At 44.3% G+C, this 25633-nt stretch overlaps 1 protein-coding gene across 3 annotated transcripts in view; it reads right to left on the reverse strand.

Moving 5' to 3' along the window:
- The window catches only part of LOC124781541 (fibrosin-1-like protein), a 714430-nt gene that overhangs the window by 339991 nt on the left and 348806 nt on the right, over window positions 1-25633 (reverse strand). For all 3 annotated transcript variants that reach the window (XM_047253869.1, XM_047253870.1, XM_047253868.1), the window contains exon 2: window positions 16541-16762. In XM_047253869.1, coding sequence (XP_047109825.1) covers window positions 16541-16762 — 222 coding nt within the window. The remainder of the gene's footprint in view (window positions 1-16540; window positions 16763-25633) is intronic.

Genomic DNA, 25633 nt, shown 5'->3' on the forward strand with positions numbered 1-25633 from the left:
TTGTTGAGCCCAACCTACATACGTAGGAATGATCATCAAAATAAAATAAGAGAAATCCGAGCTCGAACAGAAAGGTTTAGGTGTTCGTTTTTCCCGCGCGCTGTTCGGGAGTGGAATGGCAGGGAGATAGTATGATTGTGGTTCGATGAACCCTCTGCCAAGCACTTAAATGTGAATTGCAGAGTAATGATGTAGATGTAGACTTCGTGTTCTACGTTCAGGTCTTGTCATGGGGGAAGCCTTGTCAGAGGTGTCCACCGCATGAGCGTCTACGGAAGTGATTCCAGTGGTGGTTTCCCGTTGCCTTCCACCGATGAGGAAGAAATGATAATGAGGACAACACAACACCCAGTTCCTGAGCGTAGAAATTTTCTGACCCAGCCGGGAATCGAACCCGGGACCCTTGGCGTAACATGCAGCCGCGCTGACCACTCAGCTATCGGGGCAGACGTAAAAGCATATACACTGTGTAAAGTTTATGACAAAGTTAGCTACCGTCTAGATGTTGTTCGTACTGCTCCTGGTGGGCACAAAGCATTTGTAATAGCATAGCTAGAACTTCAAGACTTCGTGAACATTCTGCGATTCATCCCATATTCGTAGAATGTTTTTTTTTTTTCAATAAATATGGAATTTTGCAAACACGCCTTTCTTTTTGAAACACATTGTACAAGTGTTTTCCCCACTGACCGTCCAGGTTAATCCTGTTCTAATGGTAGAAAATTCCAGTAGCTGCACTACCCGCGTTTCGTTTGCTTGGTACTACCCATTCTCACGGCGGGTATTGGTAGATTGATGAATAAGACCATAGCTCAGGATGAGCTCCGCCGCCCCTAATCCGTCCAAGTCGGTCGCGACAGGCGTGCAAATGTAATTTTAGTAGCATGTCTCCGCCACAGTCCACCCTACCTCCGACCGGTGGGCGAGGAACAAAGACTCGTTTACCTGTCATTCATCATCGGGGAATCCTCCCCGTGACGTCCCTAAAAGCAACACGAAATTGGCTTGTATTGTGACCTGATGGCTTATTCATGCGAGCCTTTCAGGCCGCGGAATTATAAGGGGGCTCGCTCTCGGCGTTTCCTTCGCCCACGCCCCACCGAGAGATCCAGTATGATGGTCGCTCCTGCGCCTTTTCATTTGGGTGTGGCGGAGAAAGAGGTAAGTAGATAGAGGGTGAGGGGCCACTGCTGCTCCCGCGTTTGACTTCTGTGGCACAGTGGTATCACATAACCTCCATTAACTGTGTTGACTAAAAGGTACACTGCGCGTCACGTAAATGCGACACACAGTGCACGAAAATAGACAGTCCAGTCATTTCATTTCCATCAAACTACATCCCAGAAACACAAGCATGAACATTCACAGACGGGTTTGCTGCAAATCGACACTTTGAGGGCAGGCTAATACGATGGTTCTTCATACACTTCGTATGCGACTGACGTCGAAGTGAAGTCGAGTACAGGAAGACGAAGGAGGGATACCTATCTTTGAAGAGCTAAGACATTTCATGTGAACGCTACTGCTGTAATTGGCACGTTCATCCGTGTAAATCGCCCCTAGCATCAAAAATTGCCGTCAAGGACAGTATGTACCTTGTAAGATAACAGGCGGCCGGACGTTGTGGCCGTGCGGTTCTAGGCGCTTCAGTCTGTGATGTCCTTAGGTTAGTTAGGTTTAAGTAATTCTAAGTTCTAGGGGACTGATGACCTCATGTGTTAAGTCCTATAGTGCTCAGAGCCATTTGAACCATTTTTATCCAGCACCAATAACAGGTGCAAAGTGCGCATTAGTGCCCGGCCAGGACATATTCGTTAGTGAGAGTCCGAATTGGCCTTTATGTTTGGAGTCCGACCTGTATCAGACGTGATCCTTATTTATGTCTGTTATCCTGCTTTACCATATGATGAGATTTGTACCATTTTCCGTTATAAATATACCACTCCGCCTCTATTACGTGTGTTCTGTGTTCCATGTCACCCGTCATTGCCCATGATTATTTATGTGCAACAATTTCTCCATTCCTTAGCAACTGTCAAGCAGAGTATGTACTTCACGCGCGGTAATGGCCAACTACCACAGCAGAAACTCTGGACAGCTACCGCTGCACAGTTATTTCTGCACCACAACGGCAGTAACGAGCCGTTGAAACAAATACCAGGGGCCGACCCCCCAGATCCGCCCCTGCGCAAATGCGCAGCCATAAACACGTCAGAGTTCCACTCGGCGGACGCCTGTGCATTTCACGCCTCATCTCCGTCGTGGGCTGCGCGCACGCATCGGAGAAGAAGTCGGCAATCTTGGCGGCGGGGATAAAGCGGCAGAGCGGGGGCGTGTCGCCAAGCCGAAATCGATACAAAGCGAATTACGCCGCGCGCGGCATAAAGGAAAAAAGAAAGTAAAAGAGGCGCGCTCAGATGGGTTAGCTGCTCGCAATTTCTGTCGCGAACTCTGGGAACGGAAATCAAATTAGGAAGCGAAGAGCGTGTAGTGGGCGAGAAATCAAACGAGCGAAGCTGAAGTTCGCAGAAAAAAAACATATCTCTTTACACTCACATACAAGCAACGAGTTTTTTTTCCGCCAACGATTTTCGGTATATAGCAAACACTAGGTTTTTTAAGTGCACTAAAAGCGAATGGAGTATCCTTGAAAGCTGAAGTCGGCACGAGAAATTTAAACTGTGAAAGTTAACAAGTAAGTAAACAAGCAGCATGTAAACATGTGTACTGTATACTTTGAACGTTGAGCCAAGAACGTTACGTGGTTGACTTATTAATATGCTATGCTCATTAGCACATCCTACCCAAGGAATACACCACAATTCCTCACGTCATCACAGAAAAGATGCCGTATTATATACGGAGATAAATCGCACCCGAAATGAAAAATTTTTGTTTAAATTTATATTAAGCCACATCAAAATGGCTGAAGTCTGGAACTCTCTTAACGGGATTTACTAGACTTAGTATGTTTCCTGCTTTGAACATCTTTACTGCCAAAAATTGTTTGTAGAAGTAAGGTTTCCTCAGCTGATCATGCATAAAATTTGCAGTCTGCTATAAGTACATTTGAACAGAAAGGTGTGGTATTCTGTCGGAACCAGAAAAAAATCGTAGTAAACACGGGTTCTAAAATCTTAAGGGATATGGGCACCTGATTAGTTACAGAGATGATTATCTTCGTTTCTGAGAAACACAAGTGCTCGAAGCTCTTAAAGTATCCATTTTACAGCCCATGTTTCTTCTCAGCAACTACAGCATCGGTACAGTCAGAGGTATCACAAAAATTTTCCCATTTATCTTAGGACTGAGTGTCTCCGGACTCGGGTTCCTTGTCTCACATTGATACATACAGCCTTCTCCATCATCCCTGAAAGTTTGTAATATCATTGCGGAATCATACTGTAGGGCGGTCTTCATTACAATTTGACTCACATACTTAGCGCATAGTAATTGGATTTTTTTATATGACAACTGAAAAAGGTATAGATATGAATTTTTCGAAAGGTACAACGTTAGTACACAGTAATTCCATTACTAATTTTTATTTATAACTGGCGTTCTGCCCCGACTTCACCACGCATCAGTTGGTCGACGGCGGTATTACTGCAGCTGGGAGTGAAGACGCCTCGTTCGTCTTGTCTTGAGTTTTTGACGAGAACGTCCTGAACCATTTGATAGTACACCGGAGCGCCAAAGAAACTGGTGTAGGCATGCGTATTCAAATACCGAGATTAATAAACAGGCATCATACGGCGCTGCGGTTTGCGAAGCCTGCATAAGTGGGGATTTTCCCATAGAACCATTTCACGAGTGTACCGCGAATATCAGGAATCCGGTAAAACATCAAATCTCCGACATTGATACGGCTGAAAAAAGACCCTGCAAGAAGGGGACCAACGACAACTGAAGAGTATCGCTCAACGTGACAGAAGTGCAACCCTTCGGCAAATTGCTGCAAAAAACGCGGGGTGACTTTATTAACAAATAGCCTATACTCAGAGAAGACACTGTTATACTTCCCTGACTTGGACGGCATTATGCCCTTCTGCGAACGGGAGTACTGCGAACGGGAGTACTTTGTACATAATTACGTTGATATTGAGCCACAAGCGCTGGAGTAGTTTTCTTTTTTATCACACGACACGCGCCCCAACGAAGAAACGCGAAATCATTTTAGATTTTATGAACACAAGGACCTGTGATTTAGAAGATAATTGCCCCTACATAATGGAATAACGATGTCTAGATTACAGGTTCGTTAGCCAGATAAGTTTCTAAGCAGAAAGGCGGGCCGCAGAAGAGAAGTAGCCTTTTCTAAAGGAGCAAAGTGTTTTTTAAGTTCCCGGAAGGAGACGGGCTTTGTTTCTTATTCCTAGGTACGAGGGCGTAGCGTGAAGATAGCCGCGCACGCGATCACGAAAGCCACCACGCTGCCGCCCTCCAGATTTCCATAATTTTATTCGGGCCACCGGCGGCCGAGCTCCGTAATACAGCCCGTCGGTTTATATTCTCGACTTGTCCCGCGCACCAGTTATTCCATCACGGCTTTTACATAATGTATGTCAGCCCGCCCCACGCAGCAGCAGGGATTATATTCCCTCCATTGTTGCCACGAAACTTGGCACATCTTCGCGATGACTACCCAGGCCGGCGGCGGTTAAACAGGGGGGTCCTGATGTCTCTCGAGCCATACTGGCCTGAGGGAGGGGGAGGATTGTCTTTGAGGCCCTACTAGGGGGACGGAAGTCTGTCGGCCGTGTAAGGATCAACAAACACGTCTTCCCCAGCTTTCAAAACAATGCAGCGTTCTGTGAGGTCGATGGTACCGTCTGCTGCAGTCTACAGGAAATGGGTTCTTGTTCAATTCAACTTGCCTCCTTATTCTGCTTAGTTCTTTTGTGCTTGCATGAATATTCGTATTACAAGGTATGTCAATAGGAGAATAGAAACTTTCTAGACATAGTTCGCTGACGAAATCTTCCTCGAATATTAGTAAAGGAACAGCTCTGTTCTGCTTTAATGTTTCAAAAATTTTCGTACTTCGGCATAGGCATCCTACTAGGCGAGCGAGCAGCACGAGGGTTAACTTACCCCACCCCAGGAATTTAAAGTACACAGTTTATGTTCATTACAGAATTATCGTACGCTTCTGGAAGTGAGTGAATATCCATCAGTCCTTCGGGAGACAGGTAAATAGTTTCTTGTCTCACCATTCAAATTTACCTCTTGTATGAAATGTCTCAAAACTGACCAACTCATTTATATAAAAACTGGCAGTTTTGATTCTGACAACACACAACCGCCCTCCCATCCCCGCCGATAAACCTGACGCTCATGACATAAGGCTACGAAAATGCAAAGGAGCTTCGTTGAAACGTTGCATCACAACGAACTTATTAATGCGGTAATTATCTGCAGACATTAAGTCAGGAATTTCAGGGTGATTTAACGGATCGACGAACATATCTGGCCATCCAAAATAGTACTGTCTTAATTCTATTATCAAATTTTAGAAACAGAATGATAAAGCTTGTTTGCTAGTGCTTCAGAAACGTGGAACCTAGCGTAGATATACAAGAATGGGAACAGGGAGACGAAATGTGATTCAAACGGTCCTGACTGAGAAATTCCAACGACATTTCGTCCGGAACACCCCTGCAACTGCAAAACCTACTGAACTAACTTAAAACGCAATGCATGGGACATGAAAATATGTTTGAGATACAATTCGCATCCTCACGGCGAACCGGCTTTAGCTTTGTAGGTGGTTTTCGCACCTTTTCAGGAAAATCTGTCAAGAAGTTTTAGGATAGGTAGGTGATATCTAATTCTACCCATAATATTATAAAGATGTTTAGGGCCAGCGCGATAAGCACATCATTTTATGCCACAACATTGACTTACCACCTAGAAACAAAATGCACAGATCAGAGACTGGATTCCTATTCAGGAAGAGAAATCTGTGCTCAATCATCCCAGTGTACGTTTTACTGAAGTTTCCCAGAAATACGGATGCAGTGGTGGCATTTTTTCCTACGAATCTACAGATTTTAACGCCGCCACGCTCACCTCTCAAGATACTGCAACAGTGTTAATGTTGTTTTTGATTTTTTCGAGACAGTCTTCTGAACTGTTCGATCTGCCCGCCACCAATTCCTGTGTTAGGCGAACTTTATCTCAGTGGAGTACATGCACCCTTCGGCATCAATTATTAGCTGTATGTATTGCTTTCCCTATTGTTTTTACCCTATATAGCTCCTCACGTGCCAAGCGAAATACTTCCTCAGGTCTAGCACATGCCTTTAAGGTTGTTTCTTGTGCAATGATGCAGGAATCGTCTACATAGCTGAGACGGGAAAAATAGTGTTACCTGCCACGAAAAATGAGAACCCTTATATCAGCTAGGTATTATTTCTACGAGTGATTTGGTCTGCTTGATAACACAGTGGCCATTATAGAAAGTGATCGGATGTGTAATAAGGACACATAAAATCACTGTTTCACAATGCAGTGAGGTACAGAAGACATGGAATCGCGATATGCACATACGCAGATGGCGTAGTATCGCGTACACAAGTTGGAGCTAGACGTATGGACCATTTCATTTCTGAAATCGTTTGTAAATTCAGTATTCCGAGATTCAGAGTGTCAAGAGTGTGCCGAGAATACCAAATTGCAGGCATTGCCTCCCACCACGAACTACGCAATGGACGACGGCCTTTACTTAACGACCGTTGTCGGTGCTAACAGACAAGCAACACTGCCTGAAATTACCGCAGAAATCAATCTGGGACGTATCCATTAGGACAAGTGCGGCGAAATTAGGCGTTAATGGGCTATGGCAGCACAAGACCTTCGCGAATGCCTTTGCTAGCGGTATGACAACGCCTGCAGCGCCTTTCTTGGGTTCGTGACCACATCAGTTGGAGCATAAACTACCGGAAAACCGTGGTCTTGAAAGGTAACTCCGGAGTTCAGTTAGTAAGAGCTGATGGTAGGATTCGAGTGTAGCGTAGACCTCAAGAAGCCGTAGACAGAAGTCTACAAGGCACTGTGCAAGCTCGTGGTGGTCCCATAATGGCGTGGGCTGTCCTCATGGAACGGACTGTGTCCTCTGGGCCAGCTGAACCGATCATTGACTGGAAATGGTTAAGTTCGATTACCTGGACACTTCACGTTCCAAAATCACGATGGAATTTTTATGGATGACAATGCGCTATGCCATGGGTCCACAATTGTTCGCAATTGGTTTGAGGAACATTTCGGACAATTCGAGCGAATGATTTAGCCATCCAGATCGCTCGACAAGATCCAACGGCCGGCCGTTGTGGCCGAGCGGTTCTAGTCGCTTCAGTCCGGAACCGCGGGACTGCTACGGTCGCAGGTTCGAATCCTGCCTCGGGCATGGATGTGTGTGATGTACTTAGGTCAGTTAGGTTTAGGTAGTTCTAAGTTCTAGCGGACTGATGACCTCATATGTTAAGTCCCATAGTGCTCAGAGCCATTTGAACCATTTTCAAGATCCAACGATTATTTTGGGACATAATCGAGAGATCAGTCGGTGCACAAAATCCTGCACTTGGCAACACTTTCCAATTATGGATGGCATAGGGGCAGCATGGTCAATATTTCTGCGGGGGATTGAACGACTTGTAGAGTCCAAGCCACGTTCAGTTCCTGCATTACGTTGGCAAAACGAGATCCGACACGATATTAGGTGGTGTCCCACAACTTTGAGTGTGTAACAGCAATCCATGTCAGGTGGGCTACAGGAATCTGCAAGCAGCTAGAACATTTATGAAAATGTGACTGAAGTCTTTCTGCAGGTGCTTTTGGGGCAATCTTCTCGGTTGTTGTTGTTGTTGTTGTTGTTGTTGTTGTCTTCAGTCATGAGATTGGTTTGATGCAGCTCTCCATGCTTCTTCATCTCCCCGTACTTACTGCAACCTACATCCTTCTGAATCTGCTTGGTGTATTCATCTTTTGGTCTCCGTCTACGATTTATACCCACCACGCTGCCCTCCAATGCAAATTTGTGATCCGCTGATGCCTCAGAACATGTCCTACCAACTGGTCCCTTCTTCTTGTCAAGTTATGCCACTCCTCCTCTTCCCAATTCTATTCAATACCTCCTCATTAGTTATGTGATCTACCCATCTAATCTTGAGCATTCTTCTGTAGCACCACATTTCGAAAGCTTCTATTCTCTTCTTGTCCAGACTATTTGTACTCCATGTTTCACTTCCATACATGGCTACTCTCCATACAAATACTTTCAGAAACGACTTCCTGAAACTTAAATCTATACTCGATGTTAACAAATTTCTCTTCTTCAGAAACGCTTTCCTTGCCATTGCCAGTCTACATTTTACATCCTCTCTACTTCGACCATCATCAGTTTTTTGCTCCCAAATAGCAAAACTCCTTTACTACTTTAAGTGTGTCATTTCCTAATCTAATTCCCTCAGCATCACCCGACTTAATTCGACTACATTCCATTACCCTCTTTTTGCTTTTGTTGATGTTCATCTTATATCCTCCTTTCAAGACGCTATCCATTCCGTTCAACTGCTCTTCCAAGTCCTTTGCTGTCTCTGACAGAATTACGTCACCGGCGAACCTCAAAGTTTTTATTTCTTCTCCGTGGATTTTAATACCTACTCCGAATTTTTCTTTTGTTTCCTTTACTGCTTCCTCAATATACAGATTGAATAATATCGGGGAGAGGCTACAACCCTGTCTCACTCCCTTCCCAACCACTGCTTCCCTTTCGTGCCCCTCGACTCTTATAACTGCCATCTGGTTTCTGCACAAGTTGTAAATAGCCTTTCGCTCCCTGTATTTTACCGCTGCCACCTTTAGAATTTGAAAGAGGGTATTCCAGTCAACATTGTCAAAAGCTTTCTCTAAGTCTACAAATGCTAAAAACGTAGGTTTGCCTTTCCTTAATCTTTTTTCTAAGATAAGTCTTAAGGTCAAATGGCTCTGAGCAATATGGGACTTAACAGCTGAGGTCATAAATCCCCTAGAACTTAGAACCACTTAAACCTAACTAACCTAAGGACATGACACACATCCATGCCCGAGGCAGGATTCGAACCTGCGACCGTAGCACCAGCGCGGTTCCAGACTGTAGCGCCTAGAACCGCTCGGCCACACAGGCCGACTCGTAAGGTCAGTATTACCTCACGTGTTCCAATATTTCTACGGAATCCAAACTTATCTTCTTAGATGTGGGCTCGGTAGTTAGCTCTTTTGAAATGTGGTTGATAATGAAAATGGCACAGCAGTTAAATTTACGACCACAATTTGTGGCTACAACAGGAAAAACCATTTCCAGCGAAACTCGACCGGGACTTAGCTTACAGTAATGTTCCCCCGCCCTGTTCAGCAGCGACAGTGGCTACCAGCGGCCCGCAGAAGTGCAGGCCAGAGCGGCCGGGTGTTTCCCGACGGAAGCGGCGCACGCGGCTGCGGTGGCGCTGGTCGATGCCCTCGGTCTGCCCCGTGCTGCCCTGCCCTCCACGCAGCCATCGGCCGCACGCACTCTCTCACGCAGGCACGCAACGCGGCCGCCTGGCACCGCACAATGGCCTGTGTGGGATCCAGGAAATTTATTACCCGGCAGGCACCGCGCGACGGGCCATCTGCCGCCGCCGCCTCACCAACTACCAGCTGCCTCACCTAGCTACCGCCAACGTCACGCCGGAGATAGCTTGACAAACTTGTTACAAAGTGCACCAACACAAGCAGATACCAGTGCCCGGTGTAAAGAGAGAGAGCTTCAGAGTAAAGCAATGCGCGTAAACACTGTGTAAGATTCGACTTCCGCAGCTGTTCGACCAATCCTACAGTTGTGTTCGTCAGTCTGGAACCCTTACAAAGCTTGTCCCGGAATGAGGGGGGAAAAATTACATATGGGCTGCACTATTCGTCACAGGGTTGTTCAGTTAGTCTGTTCACAATTATTTTAAGCCATAATGACTATGTTTGTGCACCGTGACAGTGTGGGATAATTATTTATTTCAAGTTTCTGCTACCAGTCACTTTTTATTTTAGCCTATTCTTCATCTAACATAATGCAACGCGTTTCGAACATGTTCTGTTCATCTTCAGGCGCCTGAAGATGAACAGAACATGTTAGAAACGCGTTGCATTATGTTAGATTAAGCATAAAATAAAAAGTGACTGGTAGCAGAAACTTGAAATAAATAACAGCCTGTTCATTTTTCATTACAGGTGATGAAGAGGTAGAGTGCCAAACGTATTCAGAAACTGCAGCGAAGTAACCCTCACGCTTCTGCCGTCAGACATATGCAAAATCTTATCAGAAACATCGCTGTCAGGAGATTTCGGCGAGCACTTATCGCTGAAGTGCGTTTTACAGAAAAAACGAACGAATGTGCAATCGACTAGGCCAGGGGTGGGCAGTAGTTTTGGATCGATGACACTTTGTGGATTCAGAAGTTAGCGGAGGGCCGCGCCATTTAATATGATTCCACGCATGAGTTAACTTTGCATTTCAGAAAAGATATGAATTCTTACATAAAAATTCTGACCGTCGTGCAGGCTGCCAAAAACCATTAGCGGATCACCTATTTCCCACCCCTGCTCTTGGCAGGAAACGGCTAGATCTATTGTCGAATTTAAACATTAGATTCGATTTTTTAAATAGTATTTAATTTCCTTTCATTAATTACACGATGTATGTGAGGGAAGTTAGTGACCTGCACGAAAATTACGTCAATAAAGAAAGGAATTTCTGCTAGCAATCACTTCATGAATGACGTTTGATTTTGGTAAGCACGGTGTGTTTCGAGAATTTCAAATGGCTCTGAGCACTATGGGACCCAACTTCTGAGGTCATCAGTCCCGTAGAACTTAGAACTACTTAAACCTAACTAACCTAAGGACATCACACACATCCATGCCCGAGACAGGATTCGAACCTGCGACCGTAGCGGTCGCTCGGTTCCAGACTGTAGCGCCTACAACCGCTCGGTCACTCTGGCCGGCTTCGAGAATTTATTTTGATTTTGAGATGCATGCGTTTACATACATAGCCGGAAAAAATTTGTACCCTTTCTAGAGATTTACGATTCACTCAAGGTACGTTGTTGCAATAGTGTATGAAATAATTACATTTACAGATGACTAGCACAAGCGGTTCAGAGGTACCAGGCATCAACCTATGCTGAAACATTAATGATAGCATGTGGTGTGGCTCCACGGATGGCAATGTAGCCGCAGATTTTGGCATCAAGTCGATCGTAAAGATGGCGAATACCGTCGTTATGCCGCGCCTGCTCCACTTGTTCACGTAGTTCTGCAAGAGTCCCGTCAAAAGCCACATGTAATCGACTCGCGACTAGATCGGAGATAGAGCTGGCCAGGGAAGTTACTACATGTGCTCCAGAGCACGGTGAGTTTGATGGGCAGTGTGTGGGGGAGCATTATCCTGTTGGAACAACACATCATCTTCCTGTTGCGAGAACGGCAATTCGTGGCCAACAACATTCTGCACGTACATGGAACTGGTTAGGCAGCGTAGTTGCACAAGAGACGCAGCACGTCCAACTTGTGTGACAGTCCCGTCACTCGGAAGGCCACAACTTGGCCTCTTTCAACATCGCTCAGCTGGCTGTAGGAAGCGTGAGTGAGTGCATCATTGTGGCATGTTTGCCTGCTTGCTTCACGTGAGCCTTCTGGCCGTGAGCATTTCCTTTGAAAGGCTAGCGTAGATGGCGCTTCGATAGCTATGCCACTAAACTATGTTGGCAGATGACCTTGAAAGCTTTATCAATACATTTACCATCCCCCAAGGTAGCATACGCCGTCATCGGATCAAAATCGACGTTGTCTCTGCAGGTGATATTTTTTTTTTTTTATTATCCGGAACTGTATTTGTAAATGTGCGTGTTATTCCTAGTGAACTGCTGTATTTTACGGTTTGCGTCGGCAACTTTATATCGAAAAATGTTCCATTGTGTGACGACGATGTGCCAGAGCAGCACAAGAATCTGTTATAATGAGGCGAAACTAAAGCGTAGCACGCAGAAACTCTCTGGGGAATAACATACACGAGTAGGCCATCGTGTATAAAAATTAGCAAGACACCGCGCCTACATCTAAACAGAATGCTGTCCGGAGAATGGTTTGATGCAGCTCTCGACGTTAGTTTATCCTGTGCAAGCCTCTTCACCTACACCTACCTATTGCAGCCAAATCCTTTGAATGAGCTTACTGTGTTCGAGCCTTGGTTTCCCGGGCTCTCACACTTTCCTCGATTACCAAATTTACGGTTGCCTAATGTCTCAGGATGTGTCTTATCAACGGACACCTTCTTTTACTAAGGTTGTGCCATGCATTCCCCCCCCCCTCCCCCCCCCCCCCCACCCAAAAAAAATCCATTCAGTAGCTCTTTATTAGTTATTCGATCAATCCGCCTAATCTGCAGCATTCATCTGTAGCACCACGTGGCTTCCACTTTCTTCTTGTCTGAACTGTTTATTATCAACGTTTCACATCCGTATGGGGCTACATTCCACTCAAATGCCTTCAGAAATGGTTCCATAAGACTTAACATGATATTAGATGTTAACAAATTCCTACGTTTCAGAGTGCTTTTTTTACTTTTGCCGGTCTACATTTTACACCGTTTCTGCTTTTTCCGTCGTTAGTTATTTTGCTGCCGAAAGGACAAAACTAATTTACTACATTTGGTGTATCGTTTGCTAATGTTTAACTCCGTCAGCATCACCCGATTTAATTAGCATACATTTCACTCTTCTTGTTTCACATTTTTAGTTGTTCATCTTATAATCTCTCTCTCTCTCTCTCTCTCTCTCTCTCTCTGTCTCTCTCTCTCTCTCTCTCTTCCGTTCTGCTGCTCGTCGAAGTAGTTTGCTTCTTGTCACAGAATTATTATTTCATCAAATATCCTCAAACTTTTTATTTCTTCTGGATACAACTCTTTATGATTCCCTTCTCAAATACTGCACCCCTGTTACGTCGTTCATCTGTACACAATTTGTAAATCACCTTTCGCTCCCTGTACTTCGTCCTTGTCGTCTTCAATAACGAAAAGGGTAACCGTGCTGACATTGTCGAAAACAGTATCTCGAAATGCGTAATTGGCATTTAGTTATTGTCACCAATTAGTAATAACTGGACCACTTTAATCCTACTTAACACTGGTAATCACCGCAGTGAAGAAAATCGACCGTGTCCTTTGCATGGGAAGATTTTCAAAACTTATACCTGGATGACCGTTTGTTTGCTAGCTCTTGAGACTCTTCGGTGTCCCGCATGCCTGTTAGGAAGTCTGATCCCATTGTGGCACACAAACGTTCGTTGACATGGAAACGTGAGAGGTAGGTCTACAGTAGTAGTAGTAGTAGTAGTAGTAGTAGTAATCCTTGGAGACTTGGTAGCGGGTAGCTGGAAACCAGCCCCTCCTACCTGCCCGAAAGAAAAACATCTTCCAGGAGATAACTGCGATTCACTGGCGAGGCCTTTTGTTAAATAAATCAGAGAGGAAGTAGGGAGAGGAAAGAGGTCGTGTTTGTGCGCGAGGCAGCCAGTCCGTATGTACCTTCCGCGGGCCTCGCGATGCGGTCGGAAAAACAAGCGCGGGGCCTCGCTTTAAACAGGAAACAAACTTTGTTGCAAAGTCAACATTTAGGCTCCATCCCGCATTTATAACACGATTATTATTAATAATAGCCCGGAGAGCGGAAAAAAACAGCGCGGGACAAACACTGAGGTTTGCCGAGATTTTCTCAAATACCGGCGGCCATGGCTCCGAGTAGCTTCCCTGCAGACAAAAGAAGGAGCATCAAATTTTCTGCCCAAGGCAGGGGGCGGAGCGGCGCTATCGGCTTTTAAGATAAACCACTCACAGAATGGACGTTTGCTGCCGCTAGTCTGCAAATCGGATCAAATCCTGCGAGAACTCTTCTTTACTCAAGTATGTGAGCCGTTACGCAGAGAGAGAGAGAGAGAGAGAGAGAGAGAGAGAATGTGTGTGTGTGTGTGTGTGTGTGTGTGTGTGTGTGTGTGTGTGTGTGTGTGTGTGTGTGTCGGAGAGGAAATGAATAACAACTCACATTTGTAAATGGGTTTTTGCTCAGATGAATGTTCGCCGTATATGCTCAATTCAATGATCGTAAAATATTTGCAAATATGTCATATCAATAATTACGTACTTGACGTAACCTGCTTCTTGGTAGTAGTTTATTTTATTGGACTAGTTGCGGGTGTTCGCCCGTCATCGGCGGTATCTTGTATGTACTGCTTTTTGCGTATGTCGAAGTCGATGTCTCGTAATAATCGTACAGCAATATAATCATATGCTTTACATGTATGCAGTCAGCTTAAGAAATTTTAATGAGAATATGTAGCTGCCAGTGTCAGTTGGTGCAGATGCATATATAAATCACATAATCGCATGATTCTTACGATGCATCGTAAATGCAGCTTACGTTAAATACGTAATTATTAATAAGACATATCCGCAATGTATCCAGGATGCAGAGCGCCAAATGGCAACTTGAAAGTTTATTATATAGTTTTTGTGATGGGTTTAAAAAGCAGCCGAAGATGTGTTCTTCAGACAGCCTGTGAGGCATGCTAGGTTGAAACTGCCCGCGGAACGAAAAGGTCAATGTTCGAGCGCCATCATCAGGCTAACACGAGGTGAATTCAACTTACACCACCTTCGATTTTTTCCTCGCAAATTAGCGACATCTCTGAAACTAGTGGTATTTCTCAATGTGATCTCCTTACAGCTGTACACACTTTTCACATCATTTCATGGCCGCTACGAACGCTTCTTTAAGAGTCTAGTTTGACCACTGGGAAAATCGCTGCTGCAATAGCAGCTTGGTTAGCGAATGTGTGACCACGGAGTGTGTCTTCCATCGCTGGAAGCAGCCTAAATTCGTAATGAGCGCGACAAATCACAAGCTGTGATCACGAAGAAAATATAACGTTGCTTTCGCGTGAGGAGCTGCCGCACTGTCTTCGTGTAGAAGTACACGTGTAGTTTTTTGCCGCCGTTCTACACGCTGTGCTGTAAGGAGCTTGTTGTTGACGACGTCTTGGTAGGATGCACCTGTCACCGTGGTGCTCTTTGGAAAGCAATGAGTAGTTTGTTTGAAAATGGCATCCGTGTCCCATACATTGTCACCGTCGACGAAAAGAAAGTCTCATTAACGCTGTCATCACGGGTCGCTACTGACTGGCAACATGCCACGCGCGCAACCTTGTGGTTCCGTCACCATTGCTTCCTCACTGTAACGCAGCTTAACATTATCTGCTCACTGCACCCTCGCGCACACCAAAGATATTACCCTAACTTGTGCGATACAGCTTTACAACATCGCTACTAGCTCACAATCGCTTCAGATACCAAAATTATACATGACCCATATCAATCAAAGTGAAGTTATGGATGTATCACTACAACCCTGGGACGAAGGAGCGAAGAAGTCACTTCAAACATGTTGTAACATGGTGGATTGTGTGCACACATTCCACGGAAATGACAAGATCCTCCAGAACAACTTTCTCCACTTGCTCCATCCCGTCATCACACCGGCTGTTGTGAGGACGAGATTGTTCTCGTCTGTTGTCACACGGCGTTCTGCCTTCTTTGAACAGTCACACCCACGAACGCGCATTAGACACATCCATGACAGCACCACCTCATCTCTCACTCAACAGGCGATGTATTTCAGTCGCCGTCACGCCACTCAAATGGAGAAAACGAATGATTACACGCTGTTCTTGTAATGAAAACGTCGCCATTTTCAATATAAAAAATAGTGCACACCCGTGTCAGGCAGTCACAATAAGTGCACGTTTAGTTTAAGACAGAACGTTCAGGTTTAAGACAAACCGCATGTTTCTACCTGGTTCCAGATCTGAGGGGAAAAAATCAGATTGTTAATAACTTCAAGGCACCTCGTAAATCATTAAAGTTAAGCATATTCTTGTACACCCGGAACTGCATTACACTTGGCATGTTATAAATTTTGTCACATCTTCAATCACATGATACTAAATAAAGATAAAATTATGAAACAAACAATTTGCAAGCAACGTGCCAAATATAGTCCAGTTTATCAAGAAAATGGTGGATACGACTAAAACGCAATGAAATTCTTATATGTGGACAAGAAAGTTAAAAAAAAATCTGTAAAAGAAGTAAATAAGGACTCAACCTGTGAACGTCGTTTCTTTTATCACATCATTAGGTAATTCATTTCTCTGTAGATGTAGTCTTAAATAACCTCCCGATTTTGTGCGGTTTAAATGACAAAAGATTAAGTGAACGACATCACTTCCACCAGTCTTTTAGTTTACATGAGTACTTGTGAGCTTCCAGCACTTGCTCATTTTCAAGCGCACAGCTAACATCCTGGTGGAATGATTTCGCACACTTAAATTTGCTAAGCTATCGTGCCCACTCAGAAAAAGATAAATCAATATTAATAGAAATAAAAAAGGTATGAATAGAAAAGCCGACACTCACCTGCGCTGGGGTCGTCGGGGTAGGAGGGTGCGGAGGCGGCGGCTGGTGGTTGTGGTTGGTGGTGGTGTTGTTGTTGTGGTTGGTGGTGGTGGTGTTGTTGTTGTTGATGGGGGTGGTGACGGTGCGCTGGCCGGTGTCGAGCAGCTTGGGCGGCTTCTCGTCGCCCAGCGTCACGGCGCTGAACATCTTCATGTTGTTCTTGCCGGCGTGCTTCATGGCATTCTGCAACAGAGACGCACGCATTCTGGCAATCTGCTAACACCGTCCCCAGTCGATGGTTGCCGATCTACCGGCTTCCAGGAGCAACAAAAATTTATTCAGTATTCCATATAATCGTTGAGCGAATTTTGAAAAAGTTTGAAATATTTAAAATGCTGTCATAATTAGTCATTAGGTGGTATAATCTTATGTTAAAGGTTTAACATAGTAAGGAAATGATTACGGTTAGAATCTGTGTATATGTTTTTGAGGCAGTGTAACATTTGCGTCGAAATTACTCCAACCATATTCATACAGTAGTTTACAATGAGAGCACTTCCAACAGATTTTACACAAAACAGTAAACCCTCAGCCATCATGTATGATGTTTTAATGAATTGCTTCTGTACTACTAACGTTATTCGCAACAGATTTTGCAGACGTCATCTGCATATACCATTCAATCTACATGCAAAATTGTATCACTGTACGACACGTAGTTCAAGCGACATGACATAAATATCGAGATGCATGAAAAACTACCTTTGGCTTAAAACGGAGAGCAAATTATCCGTACTACATTCATTCATCCATTGCTTGTTGGAAGTCGCTACGTGCTTTCACTATCAGACTTTGAGCGTAGTTTCAAACCTTTTTTTAGACTTTTTCTCGTTACATATTTAAACCTCAAATATCTAACACGTTAAGTCACTAAGTTATCCTAAGTTTGAAGCCGTTATATATATGGCAGTTCGATTCTTTAAAGAATCAGTGGTTTACTGGTTGTTTATTATGCCGGAACCAGCCTGGTCAGATGCAACAGTCCAGGAAACATATTTCTGCAAGCTCCAAAAACAATTTCTATTACCATTACCGATTTCCTTAAGTATATCTCTCATAGTTAACAACACAGGCCATATATATATACTATGAGGGCTTGCTGAAAAGTAATTCCTCCGTGTTCGTCGATAGGGTGACTGTTGAGAAATAAAGATGCAGACATGAAGAATAAATAAGTAAGCTGTTAATAAAGTTCCTTTTATTTCAAAAGGCTTTCAAGAGTTTTCACATAAAGAATTCGGAAACACATTGCAACCTAACAGATCAATCCATTAGATGAAGTATTATACTGTCAAGACAACATATGTACCGAGCGGGGTGGCGCAGTGGTTAGACACTGGACTCGCATTCGGGAGGACGACGGTTCAATCCCGCGTCCGGCCATCCTGATTTAGGTTTTCCGTGATTTCCCTAAATCATTCCAGGCAAATGCCGGGATGGTTCCTCTGAAAGGGCACGGCCGACTTCCTTCCCAATCCTTCCCTAATCCGATGAGACCGATGACCACGCTGTCTGGTCTCCTTCCCCAAACCAACCAACCAACAACATATGTAACAGGTGTAACCATACACGTAGAAGATATGAAGGGAAGAACTGTCACATCATGTCCAATTCAAATTGCCGTCTCTTGTTTCTTACATTAAAACACTTTACTTTCAAATACGTCCACAGCCTATTATGTATCCTATTTATTATCACTAAGTTAGAAACAAGTTTAAAAAATTTTGTATATACGTTTGCACTAATTATAAATATTTTGTGTTTTATTTTTTATTTTATCCTTCTGTAAAATTTTCAACATAAAATGGTACTAGTAATAAAACTGAATTTGTATGATATAACATGTAAAAAAATCACACAATGTACGAGCTGCTACATAACAACCGGTTGCAGGTCTTAACATGAGAAGTAAATAAATATTGGGGCTGGTATTAAAATTGTTTCAGTGTCAACAAACAATTAGCAAATAATGGGACACTGTGATTCTAATAGCAATGTGGCCATGTCCTTAAATAAGGCAGCTTGAGATAATAATCAGTTATCTATTCGAGCAGTTGCTAGTAGCTAAATTTTCGTATCATCAGTAAGAGCATCAGATGTGGGGGATATTTCCGAATACATCGAAAGGCAGTTTTTTTTTCACATAGGAAGCGTACACGCTGATATTATTATAAGTTTTACGTGGCACAGTCTCTCGGTACTGCATTTAATATATGCTGATAGGAATCGGCAGGGCTGCTTGTAAGTACAGCTATTAATTACGTTGCACACATTCAGTGGCATCGCAGTGTTCTAACGTTATCTGGCCATCATTAGACAGGGAGTCAGTACCGCGCGCGCGAATTAAGCGCAATGTAGACCAGGAGTGACGGGTGCGGCGGCAGCGTTTAGCTTTGGCGCCGTTTCCCTGTCGTTGTTGGCATTAATAATGCTAATCCGCGGGGAGCGGGGAGTGCTGGCGGAGCAGAGTGCAAACTGCGACGGCGGCCTTGTTGGCAACGTCAGCCGGCTTTAATGCGGCGCGGCCCCGGTAACAGGGCGACAGCGCGCGGCCGAGAAGGCAGCCGGAGCGGAAGACCGGTTCCACGAGATCAAAGGCATCGGCGATCACACGGCCGGTACGCGCTCCGTGCCAGCGGGCTGCCGACGCGACCCACCGGGTTCACCAAGGCGATAACCGAGTGGCGTCTAGGGCTGCCCAGTCTGGTGTGTCAGTGGTGTACGAAGACAGTTTGTAACCCTTGTTAGTATTCCACCACGCAGTGTACGGCAGCTTGCAGAGTGTGTACAGGGGGCTTCCGTCAGAGCGCGCAAAAATATAACAGGACGTGGCGAATGTTCCACAGAACAATTTGAGGCACGGAACCTGGATCGGAGAAGCCAGCTTAAGGAGATATGGATGTAAACTCGTCTACCACTTTGTCTAGCATGTTTTCCAGCTTATTTCCAACTAAAATGCGTACAAGTTTATACGTACTGGGCTGTTTATTTACGTGTATAGTCTCTATTTCCTGCAAGAAAAAAAGAAGGACGAGCCTGATTACCAGGAAGTCATGATGCAGGTTCTGTTTACTTGTGCATAAGGTGGCTTTGTTGTATCGTATTTACATTGTCCCGTGACAGAACGTGCTATGAATCACTACTCGGTGCTATTCAGAGGCGTACAGTAAAATACGAACGAGCAGTACCGATACAGTACTTCCTGGTCGTTGGATTGGAAGGGGAGGTAGCAGTTTAGTCCCATAAGACTCCACACACATTTGAACATTTTTTGGAGGTCCCATTTCATGAACTGCGACATCACCTGACCTCAATCCCTTTGATTATTTCCTATGGGGACATCTAAAGTCACTTATGTATCAGGCTCCAGTGGATACGGAGGTCGAATTAATGGCCACACTTGTAGAATTAATGGCCAGACTTGTAGTGCCTGTGGTGTGATTCGAAACACACCCGGGATATTTGCCACGATGCGTCGGAATCTTGTTCGCCGATCTCGTGCTTGCACTAACAAGGCGAGGCCACGACCTTTGGAAAGCGTATTTACTGTAACTTCGTACACTCGTAGTAATCCATGAGGACAACAAAATGTGTGAGCAGTAGCACGTACTTCTCAAGCGTTACTGACAAAATCGCAAGATTATTTCCGTCGTCAAATATATACCTGTGCGTGGCCAAGTGGTTAGCGTTCAAGCCCCGTAATCGCTGGATCGAGTCCCGTTCGTCAGTTTTTTTTTTATTTCTCTAACACGGAAATTTTCTTTATTATTTATATTACAATTGGTATAATGAGAAAATACGTGTAATCTGGTAAACTTTTATTAAATTTGCAATGTTATTTGGCAGTCTACAAATTTCCATTATCACAAATAATAATAATATTCATAACTATCAACTAGTAAACGACCAAACGCATAAAGTGATACGGAAAATGTATGCTTGTCGCCGGCCGGGGTGGCCGAGCGGTTCTAAGCGCTACAGTCTGGAACCGCGCGACCGCTACGGTCGCAGGTTCGAATCCTGCCTCGGGCATGGATGTGTGTGATGTCCTTAGGTTAGTTAGGTTTAAGTAGTTCTAAGTTCTAGGGGACTGATGACCTCAGCAGTTAAGTCCCATAGTGCTCAGAGCCATTTGAACCTTTTATTTCAAAAGGCTTTCAAGAGATTTCGGAGGAATTACTTTCCAGCAAGCACTCGTAGTATATCGACGTCGGTCAAATCTCGTTCGAGTGACAATTGTGATATCAACTAAGTTAATTCATGAAAATGTTTTTAGAACAGTGTGTACTATCCTGTCTAGACCACGTCACTCGAGTGTGTGTGTGTGTGTGTGTGTGTGTGTGTGTGTGTGTGTGTGAAGCGACTTTTAAAATTATACCGCCGCGCGGGATTAGCCGAGCGGTCCAGGGCGCTGCAGTCATGGGCTGTGCGGCTGGTCCCGGCGGAGGTTCGAGTCCTCCCTCGGGCATGGGTGTGTGTATTTGTCCTTAGTATAATTTAGGTTAAGTAGTGTGTAAGCTTAGGGACTGATTACCTTAGCTGTAAAGTCCCATAAGATTTCACACACACCTGAACATTTTTTTGGAAAATGATACTGCTAACACTCACATGAAAGCTTCTTTTTCCACAGTGTCTGAGAACGGTCTACGTCATTTCTCGGGTGTCAAAAGTGACACAGTGAAGAATATTTACACACAAATACAAAGATGACGCTAAAAAAATCCATTATTTCCATCCGATAGCTATGCTATGAACGACCAGAGATCTGCGAACCCTGCTCTCTGAATCCACCACATAAAGTTACATCTACATAGGTGCCCCCTTCTTGCACTACAGTAGCAGCTTAAACAACGCTTTGTGCAACAGGACTCACGGGCGCAAGGAATCAGGAACCGTAACTTGGTTAATGGTTACGATCGAAAAATATTGCTCATTAAAGCGAATACTAGGCCCGTATTTCCGCTTGTCGGCTTCTGTTTGTGAAGGCAGTTAACGCCTTTAATCCTTTCATCAGCGACACATAAAAGTTGATTGTTATTGACAGCCCGTGAAAGATGTTGCAGAAATCCAGTCAATAAAAAGAAAGAAAAGATGCCCTACACAATTAAACACAAACGCCCCACGCTCAGCAGTAATTTGTCCAGGAGCAATAGAAGCACTACTAAATGACATTTCACAAGTTTTACAACGGGCAAAGGTTTTTACGGCCTCATTCATTTCCATCTAATGGCGTGTTTAAAGGAGATAACAGACTGCTTCAGAATGAGCGAAGCGAAGCCGGCGGGCGAAAGAGGTGAGATTTAGGACTGTCGTCTCCGCGCCGGATTTTTAAATAACGCAAGGATGAGAGCGCTTCCTGCTGAAGTTTCACATAATTAACGGAATTATTAAAACACGTCACGGCCCGGGGCTTACAGAGTGCACGAGCTGCGAGGAACTTTTTCTCTCTCTCATTTTTTATTTTAAGAATCATTCCCTGGCTCGTTTCACGCAACAGTTGCTTTTAACAGACCATCTTCTCAGAATTAGAGTAATTAATCTTCAAACTTCGCGGTGAGGGGAAAAAAAAAGTGCACGGTATAGCGAGGTGGCTCTAAGTTGGAATTTTCGTTGCCAGTTGTCAGTCAACGGTGAACATGGAAATGTAAATAATAAATCAGTGGCGATAATGTGAGAAATACAAGGGGGAGTTTGCAAGCTAGGACTATACGATTCTGCTACATACCGTTTGTGGCATAATGGTGTTACGGAAGATGCCCATTACCTATGAAGGGGATTAACATTGTAAGTTGCGGAAGTAGCTTAGCGTGACTTACGAAACAACAGAGCGAGGAGAGAGAGAGAGAGAGAGAGAGAGAGAGAGAGAGAAACACTCTGCCTTTCCTTTTTGTATCCTTCTGTTCTCTGCTCTGTTTCTTGCAAATGCTCTCACGCTGTCGACGTCAGGCAAAACTAGACCTGCAGCAGACACCCCACAAAATACGCAGACCAATTCTACTATTGGAGTCGCCCACACAGCTAACAGTTCTGCCTCGGAATCGTGAAGCGAAAGCAGCTCTCACTGGATATTTACCGGAAGGCAGTTGCCGCATTATGAAGCCATGAATTTTTCATCAGATGGGGTCCAGAGAGTACGACCCGAATGACGCAATAATGGGTGGCAGAACCGTAACCGCGGAATCAACGGCGGATCCGCTCTGGAACAAGGGGCCCTGGGGACAGGCAGAATACGGCGGCCGCATGCAATCTGCAATCGCGTTTAATAACCGCGCCCTACAAAAAGCCATCACAAGTAAATCACGAAAACTGACCGCCCGAATACGAAAACAACGGAACCAGCAATGTGTTTAGCAGTTGGCTGGAAATGTCGGCGGAATCAGGAAGTTGGCCGGGCAACGCGAAAAATTCGAAATGTACCGCCGCGCGAAATTAAAAAAGCAACACTCTGTGGCCGGCGGGCAGCCAGTAATGTGCGGAAACGGTCTGCCGCTGGCGAGAGCCATTAACTTACGACCGCAATCGACCGAACGGTTTTTTTGAAAATAGACACCAATATGGGAACTTTCATACAATTGCTCGATAACGCAGCTAAAGGTTTAAGCACATGTTGCAGCTTTACTGAACAGATTTCATCGCTTGAACATCCAGAATAAAGAAGGATGAGAATTTTTCTTCAGTTCGCGACTTTTATGTAAAAATTTCTGAAACAGCTTTACTGCATTACGGAATATACCGCGAACAATCTAAGATCATGTTTGTCTGTTTACTACCCAGAGGGTTCACAAAAATTTGCTTTGGCCCTCGTAATGAAAAATACGGTGAAGACATCTCAACCACTTCGCTACGTTCTTTGTAAATCGAATCACCACATTTAACCAGAACAATAGTGGGAGTTGCGAAACATTAACATTTTAACTATCACGAGGGTTGCTCAGAGAGTAATACACCGCATTTTTTCTTCAGCCGAACAATAGGACAGTTTCAAAATGGCATCTGCAGGTGATGTACGTTACAAGCAAAGTGCCGTCACTGAATTTCTCACTGCAGAGAAAGAAACTGTGGGGAATATTCACAAACGCTTATGCAAAGTCTATGGAGCACCTGCCGTTGATAGAAGTACAGTTAGTCGCTGGGCAGCACGAAGGGTGAGGTCATCAGAAAGCGGTTCGGTGGAGCTCCATGATTTGCAGCGGTCGGGGACACAATCGACGGCTGTTATACGTGACACGCAGCGAGTGGATGTTGTCATTTGCGAGGAAAAATGCCATTCTTGGAAGACATTTTGAGGACGATGAGGTGATTCACACAGCGAAGCACTGGCTCCGCCACCAGGACAAGGAATGGTAGCGACATGGCATAAACGCCCTTGGTGCGCGCTGGACGAAGGCCATGGAACGGGGTGGGGATTACGTGGAAAAACAGGGCGTGTGATGAAATATCATTCTTTCGTGTGTCTAACTCTCATTATGTTCAATTAAGAATTGTTGGAGGAAAAAAAATGCCAAGCATTACTTTCTACGCAACCCTCGTAAATAGTCGCCGCATACATTATGAACTCGAACTTAAGTAAACCAGAAGCAGTCTTGGGCAGTACACCACCAGCCACAAACAAGAGGATTGCCATGCGCCACCGCCTCCGGCAGACATTCATGCTCCGAAGGTGATCTGATAAAAAGATTGCAACATGCCACCATTAAAAAAGTTAAGCGATCAAGACTGCTTCTAGTTTACTTATATTACTTACAGATCGCTGTTTTCCTACATAAGAACTATGTTCTTTAAAATGTTAAACTCGATCTTGGTGTGTTAGGTGAATAATATGATTACTACAGAAAAAAATACATTCGAGACGCCCCCATTCCATTTAACACGGAGTGCGCAATCAGTGACAGATACACAAAGAGTGTGCATGCACTGCGTTTCAACCACGTTAATGTGATGTAAAAACATGCAGCTTTTTGCAGTATTTATATTAAGCGATTAGTTTCCAACTTTACAGTTTTATTTTCAGGTCAGGCCTACTTAGGCTGCACTGACGTCGCCTGATCTTAATAATAACCATGAAAGTTACAACGCATTCTCTGTAAATGTTAGCAGAATTAATGCTACAGTCAATACATGCCTATTAACAAGTTTGATTTTGACTTCGTGAGAAGCATGTGTGGACTGTGGCATTCATTATGCATACACTTATAAAGCATTTGTTGAAACTTTTACGTTTATAATTAAGATCAGGGACCGTCAATGCAGCCTCAGTGGGCCTGGATTGAAAATGATTCAAATGTCTCTGAGCACTACGAGACTTAACTTCTGAGGTCATCAGTCCCCCAGAACTTAGAACTACTTAAACCTAACTAACCTAAGGACATCACACACATCCATGCCCGAGGCAGGATTCGAACCTGCGATCGTAGCGGTCGCGCGGTTCAAGACTCTAGCGCCTACAACCGCTCGGCCACTCCGGCCGGCATTGAAAATGAGCCAGTAGGGTTCGAAACTAGTCGCCTATTAATCATATGGAAACTGGTTGCAAGAACTGTTAATAAACGCTTTAAGGAATTTACTGAAGTTCCTGGATGACTGTCAACTCAATGTTGAAACTGAAAAATTGTAACTTTCTTCTGTTAGAAATAAAGTCGCGAACTAAAATTAATGATTAGACAGGTGGAACGAATAACTAAGAAGGGGTACTAAATCGGATTAGGGAGGAGAAAAATTATAGCACAGCGTTGCTAAAGAAAGGATCGCTGTTAGAGCTTTCCCCGAGGCACTAAGTGGAAAAATACAAAATATCTCAAGAGGCTGGTACGACTGTTTAGAAAATAAGCAATTACACGAAGAGCAAAAGTAGCTGAATTTAATTGCTTGAGAAACTCTGTAATATGTTTCTTCCAGTTCAAGTTTTTGTCAATATCTGCACCCATAAATTTGGAGCATTCTACCCTACTTACTGACTCCTGCTCATGCACTACATCAATTGTTGGTATGACTATTTGGTTATATGCGAGAATGTACGGGGTAAAAACTGTAGTGGGAAACCAATGTTTGACCGCA

This window comes from Schistocerca piceifrons, chromosome 1 (assembly GCF_021461385.2).
Source record: "Schistocerca piceifrons isolate TAMUIC-IGC-003096 chromosome 1, iqSchPice1.1, whole genome shotgun sequence".
Taxonomy (NCBI): Eukaryota; Metazoa; Arthropoda; class Insecta; order Orthoptera; family Acrididae; genus Schistocerca; species Schistocerca piceifrons.